Source organism: Nematolebias whitei, chromosome 8 (assembly GCF_014905685.2).
Source record: "Nematolebias whitei isolate Nwh7 chromosome 8, NemWhi1, whole genome shotgun sequence".
In the NCBI taxonomy this organism is placed as follows: domain Eukaryota; kingdom Metazoa; phylum Chordata; class Actinopteri; order Cyprinodontiformes; family Rivulidae; genus Nematolebias; species Nematolebias whitei.
Window position 1 is genome coordinate 22,439,777 of NC_056505.1, and position 20,891 is coordinate 22,460,667.

The 20,891-nt window shown below is 40.6% G+C and overlaps 3 protein-coding genes across 3 annotated transcripts; 2 read left to right on the forward strand and 1 right to left on the reverse strand.

The window, feature by feature from the left end:
* The first annotated feature begins 5,495 nt into the window (after positions 1 to 5,495).
* On the forward strand, positions 5,496 to 8,648 carry LOC119413429 (arrestin domain-containing protein 3). Its single transcript, XM_037680479.1, has 6 exons — positions 5,496 to 5,769; positions 5,861 to 5,921; positions 5,997 to 6,144; positions 6,243 to 6,336; positions 6,727 to 6,986; positions 7,979 to 8,648. Exons 1-6 carry the CDS (start codon positions 5,514 to 5,516, stop codon positions 8,252 to 8,254), a joined length of 1,095 nt encoding a protein of 364 aa, XP_037536407.1. The 5' UTR covers positions 5,496 to 5,513; the 3' UTR covers positions 8,255 to 8,648.
* A 1,211-nt stretch (positions 8,649 to 9,859) lies between these two features.
* LOC119413431 (arrestin domain-containing protein 3-like) lies at positions 9,860 to 15,944 on the forward strand. The gene is made up of 6 exons (XM_037680480.1): positions 9,860 to 10,118; positions 10,204 to 10,264; positions 11,845 to 12,016; positions 12,102 to 12,189; positions 12,267 to 12,523; positions 15,816 to 15,944. Exons 1-6 carry the CDS (start codon positions 9,860 to 9,862, stop codon positions 15,942 to 15,944), a joined length of 966 nt encoding a protein of 321 aa, XP_037536408.1.
* Positions 15,945 to 18,599: 2,655 nt separating this feature from the next.
* LOC119413601 (piggyBac transposable element-derived protein 4-like) lies at positions 18,600 to 20,627 on the reverse strand. Its single transcript, XM_037680659.1, has one exon. The coding sequence runs from the start codon at positions 20,625 to 20,627 to the stop codon at positions 18,600 to 18,602; it is 2,028 nt and encodes a 675-aa protein (XP_037536587.1).
* Positions 20,628 to 20,891: the final 264 nt, after the last annotated feature.

Below are 20,891 nucleotides of genomic sequence, written 5' to 3' on the forward strand. Positions count from 1 at the left end.
GAGCTGCATTCTCTGCTCGCTTTTATATCCTTATCAGCCTTATCAGTTCAGCTGGGTTCACACAGAGCTCAGGAGGGGTCCTTGGAGCCAGCTGTAGTCCACACCCAGCGCTCTCCATTAACCCAGACATATGGTTCGGCTTCATATATTATGGGAGACGGTTTTGATTATGTCTTGAGCTTCTTGTTCTCAGCCGTAGTAATAAAAACATCCATAACCTTTGACCAAAAATTCCCTGACAAGTGCCAAGTCATAGCAGAAGTTGTCTCTGAGCACTGTACACAAACATTCATATACAGCACCAGTTAGTAAAAGTTATCTAAGGAAGCCCACTGATTGTGTTGAATCTTCACTTTGTCACAGTCTCCCATCATGAACAAACACAAAGACAGCAGTGGAAAGGAAAACTACTTTTTAACAGGAATAAACCACCAGCAGAACAGGATCAGGACAAGCAGCCATCTTTGACCGTCTGGGGTGAGAGCGGACAGGAAGGAGAAACAAACAAACACGGCAGGTCCAGGTGTACTTTCTATTGGAGGAAAGACAAAAAAACACATGCTAGAAATAATTTTACTACATAATAAGTATTTAAAAAATAAGTGTACTGAAAAAAGGAACTTGTGCATGCACACACACACAGGCTAAACGCCCTATTATTTATTCATTTAATGTAATTTAACCTGCATCACTGCTGGCTAGAGTTACACATGGAAATGTGGCTTTTCTGTACAATAGACAGCATTTAAATACAGTTTCTTTGACCAGTTTCACCTAAATGGATTTCTATTCCCCCATCACATCAAAGTACCTTATTTTCTGGCATACTTGTTGCGCCGCCCTATAAGTCGCATCAGTCCATATTTGTCTAATAAAGTGAAAAAATCCATAAATATGTTGCGTGTCCATATAAGTTGCATCTATTATATGTCACCAATGACGCGTTGTGTTTGTTACGTGTCATTGCTGACAACGTGGAAATGTGGGCAGGTGTTGTGCCAAAAATTGATGAGCTGCCAAATGGCAGCCACAGGAGAGTGCACAGGAGGACTTTAACAAGAATTTAACAAGATTAACATTTAAAAACATTTATTTGTTTGCTCGACATTATAGTAAATGTGTGTTTCAATCTAACGCTTGCTTAATAAATGCACTTTGAGAGTCAAATCAGCTGTATTTCAAAACCCGTACGCGGAAGTAAACGCATGCACGCAATGAGTCGCTGTGCAAATTTAACAAGATAAACGCCTCAAAACAATCATTTGTTTGCTCAAAAATTATATTAAATGTGTGTCTCAGTCTATTGTTTGCTTAACAAATGCACTTTAATGTCAAATCAGCTGCATTTCTAAAATAGTTTAGCTGCTGAGGTGCTCCCGGGAGTGCGCAGGAGGAAAAGAGGAGGAACGCTACTCGTTTAATCAAAATTGAACAAGAAAAGTGCCTAAACAATTATTTGTTTGCTCGAAATTATAGCAAAGGTGTGTTTCAGTCTAACGTTTGCTTAATAAATGCACGTTAATGGTCAAATTAGCTGCTTTTCGGTGCAGCTGTTTTGACGGTTCCAAGCAAAGAGCAGAATGAAGATAAGGAGATTATGGCAGGTTGATTGAGTCATTAATAGCTGGTGAAGATTCTCAGTCATCCAGGACGCGTTAAGTTCAAAAAAGTTCTAGAAATAAAACAATAAAGTATAACGTAAAGTATAATAAATAAAGTCCAGTTGTTTTTGTCTTGAACTTTTTTGAATTGGTCATTGTAGCCACGTTTACCTATTACATGATACAACAGCATGCCAAATCTCTATTACTACTCTGCTGCCATCAAGTGGCTGAAAGTGGTACTGCTAAAAAAAATCAGTCAAAATGAATGAAAACGGTCTTATCTCAACCAAAAAAAAAAACAGTTTATAAATATGGAAACAAAATCCATAAATATGTCACTTGGGCCTATAAGTCGCAGGGCGTGTAAATTATGCAAAAAATCGTAACTTATACAACGAAAAATACGGTACCTGAATGATACGGTGTGAAACGATGATGTGGTGTCACATTGTGATGTATTCATTTTTTTTTTTTTTTTGACATCTCCCTTTTCCAGTTGTTTTACGCTGGATGCCCGTCCCAGCATAACGTGGGCTCAAACTGATAACATTAATTTGTTGACATGAAGTTTTTTTTTTTCCAGACAATGAAGTAATTGTAAAAAGGAGGCATGTGTTTCTTTTTTAACTTCGTTTCCCAGCATACACATTCTCTTTATTTAGTTTCTTTCTTTTTAAGATTCTGATCAATGTTTTATCTTGTTTCACAGAAAAATGCTTCAACCTTTAACTCCTGTAATGACTAGGTTCTCACAACCTGATGAGGTTAAATGCTAAAAAAGAAAAAGAAAAAATAAGAAGCTCGAACTCATTTTATTTGGGTCCAAGGCAAACATGAGCACACCAGGACTCATATTTAGAAAGAGATTTCTTTAAAAGAGATACTCTCTAACGACATAAGAAATTTATGTTTAAGAACATTAATTTATAGTGTTTCGATGTTTAACATATATTTTAGTGTGTATCTTAGATCCTTATATACTGCTTCTTTTATTTAAGCTTTATATTTTTGCTATTTTGGCATGTAACTGGGACCCTGAGTACATAATTTTGTTCCACCTCATGTACCACATGTGATGTGAATGACAATAAACTTGACTTGAACTTGAACTTAAACTTCAGTTTGCTTTTTAGGTTTGTCAATGTGCGTCAAATGACCCTTAACTTTGGTTCTGGAAATGTCCCTTTAAAGCCTTTATTAAGAAGATGAGATACAAATTAGTAACTAACTTGTTTGGGGGAAAGGGAATGGCATGAGACATGCAACATCACTTATAATTTGACTTACAGCCTCCATTTCTTGAAAGTCGACATGCAAAGTGTTATTTCAAGAACGGGCATAGGGAAAATTATTTGCATATTTTACTTTCATTCATGAAGGAACACTTCATCACAAACCATGTACAAACCAGTTTTTATTTATAAGCAATAGTGTCCAAAACAATAAAGTCCACAGCAAGGAAAATGTCTAATTTATAGAAATGATCAAAGTTCGAACCACCATACCCTTAGGTTTTAGTTTGGTGGAGACAGACACAAAATGTGCTGTAAAGATTTGAAACAATATCAAGCACATTCCAACCAGGTGGATGGTGTACTAACAGCCATTAACTAGTCACCAGTACGTAATTGGGTGTGGTAGTGGCTAAGAGTTTGACCCAATTTTTACTTTGAGCTCTAATTAATCACACTATGTCTATTTTAAAACTATTACAGTCAATACTGCCTTCCTTTAGCAAAACATTTATGAATCAAAATATGCATATTAGTGAAACTCTCAGAAAGTAACTATTGGATGTACCTCTAAGTGCAAAACAACTTTTATATAGGCAACATGTGATTACCATTTCTTTGAGCATTTTTTCACTAAATGCACTTCAGTTTACATTATTATTCAGCTGCACGCAAATCCATATTCTGGAACAAGGCTTATCTTTTCACATTAAATCACAATTGTACAGTTTACCTACATTGCAATGAACTTGTATAATTTAGGTTTTACATTTACATTTTATTTATAATTGTATAATTTTTCATTTTTAATATTGTTTTTGTGTGTATTTAATGTGTAAAAGTCCATTGTGTTTGTAGTAATTCTGTTCTGTTCAGATTTTCCGTTAGTCAGTAAGACCCAAGGAAGCAGACTCTCACAAGGACTCAGAAAAACCAAAGATTAAAATTAAAAATCAAACTACGTCACAGAAAATCCCACTGTGACATCTGACCAATTAGCAATGAGCCTGAGGATTTTATTTTGGAGTTTTTCTTTAGATTATGATATTGGAATTACAGGAACAGCTCTAAATTGGTTTAGATCATATTTATCTGATAGATTCCAATTTGGAAATGTAAATAATGAATCTTCATCATAAACCAAAATTAGTCAAGGAGTTCCTCAAGGCTCAGTGCTTGGACAAATACTTTTTACCTTATATATGTTTCCATTAAGGAATGTTATTAAACAGCGTGGGATAAATTTTCATTGTTATGCTGATGATACACAGTTATATTTGTCCATGAAACCCAATAAATCCAATTATCTACTTAGACTACAAGCATGTGTTAAAGACATAAAAACCTGGATGATCCTAAATTTTCTGCTTTTGAACACAGACAAGACTGAGGTTTTAGTTTTTGGACCTGAGCATTTTAGGAATACATTTTTCAGTCTTTCAACCTCCTTGAATGGCATTAATCTGGCCTCCAGCTCTAATGTAAAAAATCTTGGTGCTATTTTTGATCAGGACATGTCTTTTAACCCCACATTAAAAAATGTTACCAGAATTGACCTCTTCTTCCACCTGTGTAATATCACTAAAATTGGAAACATCTTATCTAAAAATTATGCAGAAAAACTGGTTCATGCTTTTATGACATCTAGACTTTCCTTTTTGATAAATCCTATAGTTAGGGTCGACTTGTTATGCTGCCTTAAACTTAGATTACTAGAAGACACATTGACCTAATTTCTTAAATGAATTGTTAAAATTGAATAGGTTTCATTTGATATTATTTCTATCTTAACATGTGATTCTTGACCTGCCAATGTGTATCTGTTCCTCCTTCCTGTTCCTCTCAAACCCAGCCGGTTGAGCAGATGGACGCTTGTCCTGAGTCTGGTTCAGTTAAAGGTTTCTTCCACATGAGGGAGTTTTTCTTTTCCATTGTCGCCTTCATGCTTGCTCAAAATGAATTCAGTGATGGAGTTAAATTCAAAGCAGTCTGCTCCTCAGATAAATAAAATATTTAATTGTTCGTTTGTCTGGTTTAAAGCTGAAACATATGGAAAACGTTTACTTAAAAAGATGTATCTTCAGCTTATTTTTGTGAAAAACAAATGTATTTTATGTTGTGTGTGTGTGTGTGTGTGTGTGTGTGTGTGTGTTTGCTTGTTTTCTTCTTTTCTCCCTTTTGTTTCTCATTGAAACGGGCAAGGATATGTGGAAACTTGTTGTTTTGTTTGTTTGTTTTCCAAAACAGCAGCTTGAAAGTTACTAATAATAAAAATAAACGAGAAATAACTTATCTTGTCAACCTCTTCCCTCACTTATCACGGTTTAATGTTTTAAATCAGGTGTCATTTCTGTTGAACTATATATGAAAACATTAAAAAAAAAAAGAAAGTATTTGCTTAAATGTGTTATGTCAATGTGAAAAACAATTTGTTGTTTACAGTAATGTTCAAAATATTGTTGTTATTCTTGGCTGCTCAGAGCTTTGGCATGCCAACGTGCTGGTTTGAGCTTAAATGCTTTGACTAGCAAACATGTGGACCTTTTCATCATCAGATATAATACAAGAAAAACTGGTTTCTGAAGAATAGCAAGCATAGAACTGCTCCAGAGCAGGTGTGCAGGGTTCAGACGGTGTGTGTGCTCCTGCTCGGTTTGTGCTCGTTGCTCTGCCGAACATGACAATCAAGAACTTTCAAATTGAATACGACGCCATCAACATCAGGAATACGTTTACAAATGGAGATACCATAAATGGAAGGATCATCTTGGAAGTCGACAGGGAAACGAGGATCCGATCACTTGCTTTTAAGGCCAAAGCAAAAGCTAGTGCTTGCTGGACTCAACATTATCACGACCAAAGTGATGTTTGGTTTTCAGACGAGAAATATTACAGTATCAAACAATATATCCTGAAAGAAGCAAGAGAACGTGGTAATATATGATGCCAAAATGGGACCACGTAATTATTCTGCCTAATGTTTGGACATTTCGAATGATGAGTGTTTTCTTTTTCCCTTGCCAGGTAGTGACATCGTTGAAAAAGGACAACATGTGTTTCCTTTCAGCTTCAAGATACCCAACGGGTACGTTCACTCTTCTTTTAGTGTCATATTGGATGATTTTAAAGACTAATCATCACCTGGTTTCTGACGTTGCAGAAAAATACCATCATCTTTCTGGTCAATCTACGGCAGAATTATTCATAAACTGAAGGCAGAGCTTAAACAGCCTATGATGGTGCCAAGAAAAGCTAAAATTCATTTCATCTTTGTGTCCGAAGCAGACATGAGTATCCCAGGACTCCTGGTGAGGAAAAGTTGGAGACACTAATAAAAAGGTTACATTCTAATGGGTAAAGAAAATAACTTCCTACATTAATATAAAACTGCTGTCTGTCTTTTTAGATCCCTCAACATATGCACAAGGATAAAAGCATTGCTTTTAGTCCGGGAAATGTTACAATGGATGTTTATACTAAGAAGAAGGGATACAGACCTGGTAAATATGTGATTTGTAAAGATTAAAATAGTGAGGGAAGGCCATTACTTGGGACATTTTGATTCTTTAGCCTTGCACTAAATCTCACTCTTATTTATCTTTAACGCCTGGTTTGGAGAAAAATGATTGCACTTAATGAAGATCTACAGTATAAAACAAACTACCTAATCCTCAGTTAACTACTTGTAGTTTAAGTTTGGTGGAGTAGACAGCAAGTATTAAAAATGTTGTGGTCTTTTGAGTTTTTATCAAAACCTTTGATTTTAAACACAGTCTAACCCACGTGGAATGAAACAGCTGGACATTTGAGTTGACCCACATTATCCATAGCCTTGTGTCTTGTTTGGATTCAAATGTGCAATCGCTTGACTGTGTCTCTCCGTTGGACAGGTGAGGACGTGAGAGTCACAGTTAAAGTCAATAACTGCTCGAGACGCTCAGTCCAGCCCAACTTTGCGCTGTATGAAAAGAAGACGTTCTTCGGAGCAAATCGGAGCAAAGTTGAAACCCGTGAGATACTAAGGGCAAAAGCTGAAGCTGTGGATTCCTGCTCTGGCAAGAAAACGGTGACAAAGGTCATCACCATCCCTAAAGAGCTTCCTCCGTCCATTTTGAATTGCACCCTCGTCAAGCTTGAGTACAAGCTGAAGGCAAGTGTCTTCAGCAGAGCTAACTGCTTTAATGTATACTTCACGAACCTCCCTTTTATTCTGAAAAAAAAAAGTGTATCCAACATGTTTTTTTTAGCAAAACATCAACTGCAGAAATGACAAAGTAACTATAGCTTTTTTTTTTAAATCACAAAGCAGCAGATGCAGATGAAAACAGTATCACAGCGACCTCTAGCGATAAAATGTAGAAACTGCACGGGCTGTAAGAACCAAAAAAAAAGCACTAAGATTGGTGAAAACTGAACAAAACAGTGAAGGTGCTGTGACTATATATGATTACAACATCAGGCAAAATAAACAACAAAGATGGTGGAACAGGCACTTTGCTTCTTTCATGTCAGTAAGGTTGTGGCGCTCCTTCGTTCCCAGACACACGCAGCAATTTCATGTAAAACACAATCACAGCACTGTTGTATCGTGTCCTGCATCATCAGCTCACAGCTGTTGTAGCTGATCCTAGAAATATGACAAACTGAAAATACTGCCAGGGTCTCCCAAATCACTACCAGAGTTGACCAAAAGTTGGAACCTCTGGCTCCCCACCCATGACAGTGTAATGCAGCTGTGCCTCTCAGAAGTTTGACCGCCACACAAATGGTAATGGTACTGTGGAGTAATGGGGTAATGGGTGTTAATCTGTAATAACGCTGAACTGCAATCTATTGCTGAACATATGATGCTACTTGTCATCACTTGTCACCTGCTCTGACTGACTGTCAGTCACTCCAACAACTGTTTGAAGGTAACCATTGAGCTGCCTCTGATTCCACCACCTATGTCCTCTGGTACCCATTTTAAAGACGTCAGCTCCTTGTAAACCGAGTTACTGTCATACCTATCACTGGTCTGAACGTGTACTAAATTATGTTCATATTGGTCTATTGTGGGAGCTTAGATTACAATGGTCTAAATAAATTCATGTACGTTTTAATACCTGCATGCAAGTATAAAATTATGTCTTTTATTCACAGATCTACCTAAATATCACATGTGCATCAAACCCAGAGGTTAAATTGCCTATTATCCTCCTGCCTGATGAGTCAGCTGTATTTCTACCACCGTCCTATGACAGCTTTGGATTTGAAGCGTTTGGAAACCAACACCAGATATCCCAGCACACCACACCACAAGCTGCCAACCCTCCACCATCCTATGAAGTATTTGAAATGTACCCCCTCTTTCCATCTACAGAAAATCAGTCTGAGATCTACGGAATATCAGAATATCGATCCTCTAACATCCTATGAAGTATGTGCAACGTAACCTCCTTTCCTGCTACAGCTCATCAGACTGTAATTTAAATATCTGCTGTAAAGAACGCCGTTAAATGAGCGTGGCACTTGTTTACCAGCTCAGTTTTATTTGGCAGAGTATTCGTAGTGGGCAAAAGTTATTGTCTCCATTAATGCATTGGTAAAATCTTAAAACGTGTTGAAAGGGCCAAACCAGATCTGGTAGAGATACCACGTTAATAAGAAACCAGACTAAGCACGTCAACTCTGAGAGGAAAAATAAAAGACCATAAACCAAAGGATTAAGACCCCTTGGGAATAGTGATTTCAAGCCCATGAGGATAAATAATCATTATTTGTTTTCTTAACCATGTCACTAGAGTTGCACCTGATTAAAAAAAAAAAAAAACAACAACTAAGAAATAGTTCTCAAATGACGTACCCTCAGTAGGAGGAGCCATAAAGATGCATTATGATGTGGACAAAGCGTCAGTCAAAAGAGCTCTTGTCGCAGTTTTTGGAGGATTTGAACCAAGAATGCAGACCCAACACAAAGACCTTGAGTACAAAGAAAATGAAAACTTTATTATTAACGACAAAGCAATGAAGTCACAGCAAAACTTACATGTAATCTGATGAATTCTAGGAGGAGCGTGGAAAGCACGTGGAGCGATATGAGACTGTGGCTGCTCCCTTCTTCAGGGGTCACCACAGCGAGCTAACTCGCACAAAGACTTGGCGATTGTTTTTACGCCGGCCGGATGACCTTCGTGACGCAACCACAGACCACCGAGCTACCACAGCCCTCTGTGTGGAGCAGATGGTGGGGGTTAAGGACCTTGCTCAAGGGCCCAGAGTGGGACAAGTGAGGGTAGAAACAGTTGTCTGTGCTTCACCTTTCCCACCCACATTTTGATGTTCTCGGCCTGGGGAGTCGAACCGGCGACTTTCCAATCACAGGCTTGTCTTCTCTAACCTTTACTTCAACAAACACATTCTGTAAGTTGTTCTGCCTCAGGATACGTCTGCACTGCAACAACCTTTCCAGAAATCTGTTGTTGAACAATTAAAGGCAAATACTTCCTGTAAATATTCATTCCACGCTCAAAATGTTGGGTATGAATTCTTCAGTGTGTCAATAATGTATGCGAGACGTGAAAGTTCAGTAAAGTTTGTCTGATTTACATTAACATTAATATATCATGCGTTTGCATTTCTCTCATGTCTCGTTAGAGAGAACTAAATGTTTATATTTTAATTTATTAGGGCTTTTTTGCACATTATGTACTTTAATGTTTTAAACTGTGGTTCGTACATTTTATCAACAGAATTTATTAAAAAAAAATAAACTTGCAAACATACAAAAAATTGTGTCCCTGTTCAATTTATTTAACCTAATTTATTCTGCAACGCTCCTGGCTCGAGTTACCTGGTGGAAAGAGACACCAGCCGATTGGATCATGTGACCCTGTGTGTCACAGCTGATACGGTCATCCTTATTCATGAAAGAAAGGCCTCGCTTTAGTAGTGGGTTATTTCAAACCCATCTGCTGGAAGATTACAGAATCAAAAGTTTCTTCTTTGAACGACATTTTGGAAGCTTTTTGAAGTGGTCTCACGATGACTGTGAAGCATTTCTCAGTGGAGTACGACAGGTTGAATGAACAAGGCACCTACTCTCCCGGGGACCTACTTTCTGGAAAAGTGACCGTGGTAACCAGCAAGGAACTCAAAGTGCAGAGTTTTTTGGTCAGGGCTAAAGGAAAAGCTAAGGTCACTTGGTATGAACAGGACGGACAGACCCCAACTGTCCACAGCAACAAGAAGAAATACTTTTATTTTGAACATATAATTCTTCAGGATAAAAACAAAGGAGATGGTTTGTAGTCTAACTATTGCTGGATGATGTTTTCTTGTCTAAAACCATCTTGATGAAGATATAACGTATTATTTCCTGTAATAAGGTTCTGAAATCCTGAGACCTGGATCAAATGTGTATCCTTTCAGCTTTAAGATTCCAAACAGGTACGTATTCCTCTCTGATCGTTATTGCCCACCCCCAAAGCAAAGCAGCAACTATGCTTTTGCCTGTATTTGTGTGCGTGTGTTTGTCACCATGAGATTACGTATCACGTTATTGTGTGAATGTTTATGAAGCATTCACACTTTTGTGATCTGTTTTTCTTCCGTACATTTTTTGGCACGATTCTCGTCCAGCAGTTTTCAAGCTATTGCAACAAATTATATATCAAAACGTTCAGCTCTTTCAGAACAACCATGCTATGACTTTTGGTAGTGATGCAACTTTGGCTTTTTGAAATGCAGTATTTAGCCTTTTCTGCTATTTTGTTTCTCATAGAAAATGAATTGAACTCATTTTACATCCTTCAAAGCTTTAGATCTGTTTAAACATTTTACTGCTTCTTTCACATTTTGTTCTGGTTCAGCTTCTTTCAGCTTCCTTATACAAATGTAAACTTTTTTCAGCTACTTTCAGCTGGTTTTTTTTTAGCTGTTTTGTGCTCCTTTCTGAGACTTTTTGCTAACTACAACATTTTGTGCTTCTTGCAAACTTCTTCCTGCTAATTTCAGCTTGTTATGCTCCTTTCAGCTTATTTCTGCTTTTTCTACTATTTTAGCTACTGTATTGCTGTTTTATGCTAATTTATGCTTTTTTGGCTAATTCCATTTTTTTTTTTTTTGCACTCGTTTCAACTTTTTGCAGCCTAATTCAGCAAAAGTGTGCTCTCTCCGTGTCTTTCTGCTTTTTAGCTACTGTTAGGCTGTTTTGCTAATTTCAGCTTTTTTCAGATCATTTCCACTTTTTTGTGCTCATTTCTGTTTCTTTCAGCCTAACTGGGCAAACGTGTTCTTTATGGGTTTTATTTATGTTAATTTAACCTTTTTCTAACTTTTCAGCTACATTTTAGCTAATTTTAGCTGTTTTCAGATAAATTCAAGTTTTTCATCATAATCTTTGCTACTTTCAGCCTAATTAACTTATTTTTGCTATTTTCAGCTTTTTGTGCTCATTTCATCTTATTAATGCTAGTTTCAGTTATTTCAGATATTATTCTGCTGTTTTATGTGAATTTTAGAATTTTCAGCTAATTCCACATTTTTAGGCCCATTTCAGCTCTTTCTGCTTCCTTCTGATAGTTTAAGCGTCTCACTCTTCAGCTTTATTTTGCACATTTCAGCCTTTTTTTTTTTTAGCTAATTTTCTCATTTTTGTGCTCATTCTGCTTGAATGAATTAATTTAAACCTAATTCAGCAAATATGTGGTATTTCTGCTTTAATCTGACAAGTTAGGCTTGTTCTTCCATTTTAACAGTTTTTTTTTTTTAGCTAATTTCAGCTGTTTTTCAGCAATTTCTTCTGCAATAAGCATTCACATGGCATTTTCGCAGGAAATGCAATTTGTCTAGATATTTTTATTTCTAAAAAACAATAGAGTTGCATGCGAATGTGTCATTTCTCAACATAAGAACTTATTCTAAAACTGGTGGTGGGTGACATTTCTTGAAGGAGTGCTAGGCCTTTCATTTTTTAGAATGCATTTTGCTTCAACATGAACATTTATTATCTGATTCTGTTCTCCCAGAGACATGCCTTCATCCTATAAAGGTAAATGGGGTGAGATCACGTACAGTCTGAGAGCACATCTGACTCAGTCCATCTGGCTTGTACACAAAGCCAAAACTGAATTCCCTTTTCTGACCAAGTCCGAGTTTCCTTTTGCCTCCAAATCGGAAATGATAATCATCGGCCTTAAGGTGGGAAACCCTTTTGTTGATTCTATTTTCCACTTCCTGTCAGTATAACTGAGAAACAAACCTCTGTCTTTAAATAAAACTGCAGGAGCAACAGTCTGCAACGAGGATTTCATTTGCTGCCACTGGAAAGGTTACAATGACTGCGACCTCTGAAAAAATGGGCTTAAAGCAAGGTAAACAGGTTTCACAGATAGCATTTCTTTTTCTCTCGTCTTACTGGAAACACATTTGTTTCTCCTAAACATAACAGGTGAGGCCATGGGAGTGCTCGTGGAAGTAGTCAACGACTCTACACGTTCAGTGACACCCAAACTCTACGTGTGTGAGAAGCGGACATTTGTAGCTCAGTCGAAGAAGAGCGTACACACAAAGGACATCTTGTTTGGGACAGGAGACTCTGTTCCAGCTGAGAGCAGTCGCTCTATAACCAAAATTTTGAAAATCCCACAACATCTGCCCCCTACCTTCTTCAACTGCTGCATGATGAAGTTGGAGTACAGAATCAAGGTACTTGGGCCTATGAGGGTCAGAAATCAAGTTGTATAAATTTGCATCTTGGCATGAAAGAGTGCCAACAATGGGAAGTCATTAATACTCTGAGCAAACATGGAAAGGCAGTAAATAAAATATCTCATGAACCAATGGTCAGATTTGAATGAAACTCACACAAAGTAATCACCGTCATCAACAGCCAATTACCTTTTGCAGTCAAAGCTATTCAAAATGGCTACCATAGCTAAGTAACCTTAGCAAACACAAAAACAGCTATAAAAGTCAGCAACTTTTAAAGATATTTATCTAAGATTTGGACTGATAGCTAAGAGTCACCTCCTACTTTGAGTTCTAACTGGTTAAACAGATTGTTTGTTTGTTTTTACTTTAAGTATTAGAGCCAACTTTGTAAGTTTGTTAGCAAAATATCTCATGAAAAACTGCACATATTTAAAAAAAATTCAGAGAAACAATCATTAGGTTGATATCTATAATTTGTTCAATTTTGGTGGCCGTCACATTCAACTAACCTTAGGAAACACAAAAGAGCAATAATTTAGTCAATTTTACAAATATTAAATAAAAACTGTGGTAGTAGCTTAGCATCACTCCCAACATATTTTGAACACTGTGTAACATGTATTCTTCAAACATTGGTAATATCTATTGGTATCAACCCTGCCTGTCCATCCATCCATTATCTTTTACCTGCTTCTTCCTTTTCGGGACGTGGCGTGAGGATTTGAACTGGGGCGACCTGCTCACTGAGAGGTAGCAGCTCTACCAACTGTGCCACCGTGCTGCCCACCCTGCCTGTCAGTTATCAAAATATCCATCCATCCATTATCTTTACCCGCTTGTTCCATTTTGCGTCACGGGGGTCGCTGGTGCCCATGTCCAGCAATCACTGTGCGAGGGGCGGGGTACACCCTGGACAGGTCGCAAGTCCATCACAGGGCCACATAGAGACAAACGAGACAATCAACCATTCACTCTCTCACTCACACCTAGGGACAATTTTAGAGTTACCAATCAGCCTAACATGCATGTTTTTGGTCTGTGGGAGGAAACCGGAGTACCCGGAGAAAACCCACGCATTCACGGAGAGAACATGCAAACTCCACCCAGAAAGGCCCCTGGACCGGGGTTTGAACCAAGGACCTGCTCACTGAGAGGCAGCAGCTCTACCAGTTGTGCCACCATGCTGCCCTTAGCAAAATATGTTATGAATCAATGAACAGTTGCTAATGAAACTCTCAGTAAGTAATCTTCTCGTTCTTCTTCTTTCAGCTTTTCCCTCTTCAGGGGTCACCACAGCGAATCATCCTCCTCCATCTCATCTTGTCCTCTGCATCCTCTGTCCTCACTCCAACTACCTCCATATCCTCTCTAACTTCATCCTTCATATATGTCCTCTTTGTCTTTTTCGTGGCAGCTGCATGTCTAGCATTCTTCCACCAATATACCCACTGTCTCTCCTCTGGATGTCCAAACCATCTCAGTCTGGCCTCTGTAACTATCTCCCAGTTGTTCAACCTGTGCTGTACCTGATGATTTTATTCCTAATCTTATCCATCCTTGTCAGTCCTAAGAAGAACCTCATCTTCATTTCTACAACTTCCAGTTCTTCCTCCTGTCTTTTTGCCAATGTCACTGTCTCCAGACCGTACACTATAGCTGGTCTCACAACTGTCTTGTAAACTTTTCCTTTTCCCCTTTTGTCACGTATCACTCCTGAAACTTTTCTTCAAGTACCGTGCTTTGATAAGATAGAAAGGTGCCATTTTAACTACAGTTCATTTAACATTTACAAGGAAGTCGACCTGCATACTCCTTCCTCCACTCTTATAGGTCACTCTATGTTCCTCCCTCTTTTGAAAAAAAAAATGTTGACTACAACAATTTCCATTCTCTTGGCTATATCCACGGCCATCTGGTCTTCCTGGTTTCTTGCCTTGACACTAAACCTACCCATCACTTCCTCATCTCCCATTTCCTTCACTAAGATGTCCATTCAGGTCTGCTCCTATCACCACTCTCTCCTCCCTGGGAATACTCTTTATCACTTAATCTAGATCCTTCCAAAATGAATCTTTCTCCTCCACATCACATCCAACCAGTGGAGCATAATCACTGATAACATTTAGCATCAGACCTTCTACTGCTACTTTCAGACACATCACCCTATCTGACACTCTTTTCACCTCTACTACATTCTTTGCCAACTCCACCATCATGACTACTCCATTTCTCTTTCTATGTTCCTGTAAAGTGCACTGAGACAACTTTGTTGTGATTTGGCACTATATAAATAAACTGAATTGAATGAATTGAAATCCACACCAGGGTAAAACAGTTTGAACCCTGCTCCAATGCTGAAAGCCTTGCTGCTCTTCCACTTGGTCTCTTGGACACATAAAACATCTACCTTCCTTCTCTGCATCATGTCAGCCAGCTCTCTACCTTTGCCTGTCATTGTCCCCACATTTAGAGGTGCAATCCGTACATTCTTGACTTTCCTCTTCTCCTTCTATCTCCTGGCAAACTTCCCTCCTCGTGGTCTTCGACTAACAGCAGCACAATTTCCGCCAGCACCCTGTTTGGCAACAGCACTGGTAGCAGTTGTTGTTAACCCGGGTCTCGACCGATCCATTATGGTTTCGCTTTGATGAACTAACATTGTAGTTTTGGCCGCCTCAACTAATCAACAATAGCCTATGCAAAAATGGCTTCAGCTCTGTCAGTTTGACAAATATTGAGCTAAGTTGTGTGTGGTAGTAGCAGTTGATTGTTAGCTAACACATCTCAAGATCACAATCAAGGTCATTGATGAGGTTTGCCCCAAATAGCTATAACTCAGTCTCTTCTCATCCGAAAACTCTGGGATGAAAGGCAGCAGGTGATATGCATTACTTCAAGGAATGCTGCTGGGCCTCTAATTTAGGTAAATGAGTTATTTTTTACAAATTAAAGGCTTATTAAGTACTTGTATGAAGAAAACAGCACCACACTGTGGCTGCAGGAGAACGAGATAGAAAGATTAAGGGGGAAGAGTAAAAGCCTCATGGCTTGACCAGGAAAAGGGTTCAGATTACAGCTCAACCTGTTCCATCATGCCATCCACTCCAAAACATTTTGTCTAGGAGCTTTCAGTGGACCCAGCTGTTTGTTAAGAAATACAGTAAAGCACACTGATTTAACGTATAGTCTGATCTAAATACTGATCTAAATACTAGGAGTATGACCTATGTATATATGTATAAACATGAGTAAAGACCTGAAATAAATGTTTTTGTTCCTTCAACAGGTCACACTTGACGTTCCTCTGGTGAAGGACCAAGAAATCAAACTCCCTCTAGTCATCCTGAAGGGTTCACCGAAACCTCCTCAACAAAAACCAAAGAGATCTATCTGGTTCCGAAAACTCCCGGGATAAGGAGACATGCTTTACTATACTGTGTATATAAATATATGACAGTCAGAAAGCAACAGGGTTTTAATTTTAATTTAGAAAGCACAAGCAACTACTTGCCTGTTTCTTTTATCTGCGTTAAATAAAGGACATTTTTAGAGGTGGTTTAGATCTCGGAGGTCTTCAAGCATCATTTGTGTGTACACATGCCCACTAGGTGGAGGTGTGAGCAAGAGAAGCGCCTAAGCATTTTAAATTAATGAAAGACAAAATGCTTTCTGTAATCAAAGTGTATAAATAGTGCAAGATTTGTGAAGATTTTGGGGTTAAAGCCTTAGTTTTATACTCATTGGTTGTTGAGTTTTGTAGAATTTTCAGCAGTTTTACTTTGCAAAGTCTTTTTCATAGTTGCAAATAATTGCGGCAAATGAAACGGACTATAAACCAATTGTATGTAGGAGAAGAGAAACACAATGCGCCAGAGAACTGAACGTTAGATATCAGGAGGGGTGGAGGTGGTTCTCATGCTCATCCCTGTCTGAGCGGTCATATTGCAACAGAGGAAAGTATTCAACAAAAGGCTCGTTCAAGATTCTGACAGTACATGTGTTAGCCAAGCAGCTGGTAAGTGGAACCAGGCCCATGTTCCTGAAAGAGACTCTGAGATCTTTCCTTGCTGGAGCGGAGGAACACTGAGCTCTTCGTGGTTGGGATCTGTCCTAGAAACAATGTGTTTGACTCTTGTGGCACTACAATACCCAAATAGGTACAGAGGAGTGTTTGGTTTTGGCTCACCTCAAATGGGGGCTTTTCAAATTTCACCAAAAAGAGGCAACACTGTGGTAAAATAAAGAAATTGCATAGTTGTTTACACATGTGAAGAGAAGACAACGCTCTCCCTGGGCACATGTTCTGGCATCTAGATTAAAAGTTTGGATCTTCATAGAAAAAGATGTACATGAATGTGTGCCCAAACTTTTGATTTGTGCTGTAAATAGCATATAAATCTGCATCTAGTCCTATTTAGTCTGCCTGAGGACACCTGCAGCGTCTTGGTGGAAGTGATGTTGGGGTAAACTGAGCACGGTGTGACAGATTACTTTAATTCCAGCAGCAACACCTGCACGAAGATGCGTCCGGAACAAAACTCGTGTTCAGCTCTTCTGGCCTCCGCTGTGTGCTGCAGCAGCAGAGCCTGCCTGGTAACCAGAGTGTCTGAGTGCAGCAAACATGCAGTCAGCCAGCTTCTTACATGCACACGCCCGCGCGCACGCACACACACACACACACACACACACGGTACAACATCATACCAGAACCCTCTTTGGTTTTGGAGAGTAGAGTAGGGAGGTGTGGCCTCTGGCACCTCCTATCTCCGTAGCCAGAGAGAGTACCATGACAACCATGTGGGCCTGCTGGCGACTCCCTGTCTTCATCGGCCACGGTTGCCATGGAAACTCCCCACGGGGCTCCCGCAGATCAGCGGGATGGGCGTCCAGTTGACTAACCCTCTCCCAGCTGGGGAACGGCTGAGGGAGTGCTGGAGAGGGAAAGGGAGGGGAGGGATGTGTGTGTGTGTGTGCGTGTGTGTGTGTGTGTGTGTGTGTGTGTGTGTGTGTGTGTGTGTGTGGTGGTGGTTGGGGGGGGGTAGAATGGTACAGCAGAGCTTGAGGAGGGAGAATGATAGAGCGATAGAGAGCTAAAGAAGGAGAAAGACCTTGTAGATGGGTAGTCTGCCTAGCTAACGCTATCGTTGCTATCTTCGCCTACAGAACCCGTCAGCTGAAAACAGAAAGAACAGAAACGGTTTAGCAAAAAAAAACAACCATTTTTTCCAAAGCCTAAATTAGTTTGTAACTTGTCTTTTATAACTTAAAGAACAAATAATTTGACACTTAACAGTCTGATACTGGTGTATAAGCTGTTTTTCATGATTAAAGTAGTTTAATCCTCCCTGCTTTCTTGTTTATCAAAGTTTATTCCAACATTAAAACGCTTTCTTTATTTCCTCATTAGTGTGACAAGCGCCACTTTTTGGGTTTAGGTTCGTTATAACAGGGCCGCAGTGTGTTTGCAGTGCTGTTGATCCCTAGGTCCGGTTGCTGAAGAGACTGGAAGACTTTTTCTACCCTCTAATTACTCCAAGCTGTCGCTTTGAAGGTTACACCCCCAAAATGTAAAAATTATTCACTGATGCTCAGATTCAAACGTTGTGCTGCTGTTTGCATATTTTTCATGCATTACGCCCACAAAAAAAATTTAAAAGGAAATGTTTCAGTTAAGTTTGTCGTATTGAAGTCTTTATTTTGGAAAAAAAGGAGATAAACTTCCCCATCGTAAACATTTTCTTATACAGTATACTGTAAGTGCAGAATCATTTCTTTTTTTTTGTTGTTGTTTTCATATAAAAATCTTATATTTTAAACGTATAAAAAGCGACACAAGGCAATTTTGTCAGTGTTATGGAAGGCAAGTTGCCAAAATCGTTCTATGCTAATTTATTAATCTACAACTCCTTTGTTCATTTTCTATAATATACGTGCAATAATACCTCTAACCTAAAACTAGCTCTACATATAAAGTGTGCGACTATGTTGTGCACGTGTAGTGGTAACCTTTGGAATTACAAACTGTTGTTTGAGTACACAAACGATATAAAAACAAAAAGAGAGTTCAGTTCTATTTATGAAACTCAGAGAAGCAACCTCCTCTACATAGGTGGACGTTGCATATCTTGCAGCCGAATACGCTTTCATGTCGCAGGCCCTTGTTTGTACAGTTCCTGCAACGACGGGAGCGCTCCGACATGCGCTCGAGCCGGTGCCCATACTCGATGGGTGAATCTGCATGTCTTTTGCGCGCTGCCCGCTCCATGCCCCTTGCCCCTTGATAGTCTCCGATCAGCTGCTGCGCCAGGCGCACACGAAAGTGGCGCTGTGTGAACTGCTTGCCGTTGAAGCCCGCCGGCGGTGCACCCCCTCGACTCTCCCTTGTGATTATGTATGCATTGACGATGCACAGGTTGACGTAGAACCACAGGAAGTAGCGCCACCACTTCTTGCATGGCCTCCCAACCTGGTAGCACTCCCTCAGCTGGTCGAACAAATCCACACCCCGCATGTTCTCCTGGTATAGCAGCAGGGGCAAAGGTCGTGGTACTCCAAAGGACAGACTTGAGCTGTCCAAGCTGTCACTCTCGCCCTCTCCATAAGCATCCTGCTGCTGATGATGGCCCGGACTGATGCCCACGATTCCAGGGGCAGAGTTGGTGGAGAGGAAGCTGACCATCTTCACATCTCGTGTCACCGTAGCAACCAGGTTGCCTCGTTGGCATTGATAAAACTCACCCTGGCACAGCTTTCCAACATTGCGAGGCCGGAGGACTTCGGGGTAACCTTTACGCCCCGGCTGAGTGGGCCCACATGCGTACAACCTGTCCCTCAGCAGCCTCTGGAGGAGAGGCACTGAGGTGAAGAAGCTGTCCATGAAGAGATGGTGGTGCTGGCCCTCCAGGCCACGCACGAGGGAGGTCACCACCCTGTAGCCCAGGGAGAGCGCCATCTTGTCTTCGCTTGGCTTACCTACATAAATCTTGGTCCGGTGGCAGTACCCCGAGCGGGAGTCACACAACATCCACACTGTCAGCCCTTTCCTCAGAGGCTTGGAGGACATGTCCTGGTTGGGGGAGAAATGTCTCTTTGTGACAATGGCACACTTGTCTATGGTCAAACAGCGGTTGGGCATGTACGCGTCCCACATTGTGTTCTCCACCACATCAAGGAAAGGTCTGATCTTGAAGAGGCCGTCATATCCACGCTCTCCTCGTGCTGGCTCTGACTCACGGTCACACAGCTGCAGATACTGAGTGAGTTTTTCAAAGCGCCTGGCCGTCATTGTCTTCTTAAAGCCCGCATTCCCAATAAAAATGTCACTGGCCCAGTACATCCCAGTGTCAGGAAGCTGATTTATGCCCATCAGGATGTTCAGACCCACATAAGCTTTCATCTCTCTGACATCAGTGGGGTGCCAATGGGGGTCTGACTTCCCGCTCCTCCTTTGCCGATAGAGGGCGTAACTGTTTGTTTGTTCCACCATGTGTTCAAAAAGAGAATCTGGGAAGAGTATCCGGAAATAGTCACGGGTGTCAGCTTCATCCCCCAGCGAGTGCTGCGGGCCACACACGGATGCGAAGGGCTCGATTGAAATGTCCTGGTCTGGTTCACCCCAGAAGTCGGGAGCAGTGCAGTCCTGGTCCGGGTCCTCGTCAAGGCTGAAAAAGCTCCTGCGCTCCTCCTCCTCCGCTTCCAAATCGGAGAAATCAATATCCGAGTCGTTGGAGTTGGTGTCCGAGCAGTTGGTGGAATAATCGGCGTAGTCCTCGTCGTCGTGCGTGACGATCCCGTTCGTGGCGCTGCCGGTCACCACGATTATGTTGCAGCCGCCTCCTGCCAGGAAGCTGGCCGCGTCTGCAGCCTCCGCCGCGCCGCCGCGTCCATTCTCCCCCTCCTCGCCGTCCTCCGCCTCCCCTGCTTCTCCCTCGTCTTCCTCGTCCGAGTCCGGCTTCATTCTGTCGGCGATCTCAAACCACTTCACATCGGCTGAAAGGTTAAGCGGGGAGTCCCGGTCGTGGCGCTCCGTGCCACTTTCTGCGTCCGCGTTAGTTTCCAAAATAGTAAAAAGCTCTCTCCCTTTTCTTGCCGTCGCCATGTCGGGGTATTAAAGTGCCCCTGCATGAGTCTTTTTTTTTTTTCTTTCTCTCTTCTCGAGTGTGTGTATATTTCTCAGCGTGTTAGAATAGTCACTCAAAATAAACTGATGCGCTCTTATCAGCAGCCTCCTGCCCAAAATTAAATACAATTTTTTAAAAAAAAGGGAGACAAACTTGCTGTTCGCAGCTCTATGCGGCGTCTGGAAGGCTGATTCTCATTGTTTCCGCTCCTGGGCTTTTTCTGGGCTTTGTAGCGCAGTGTG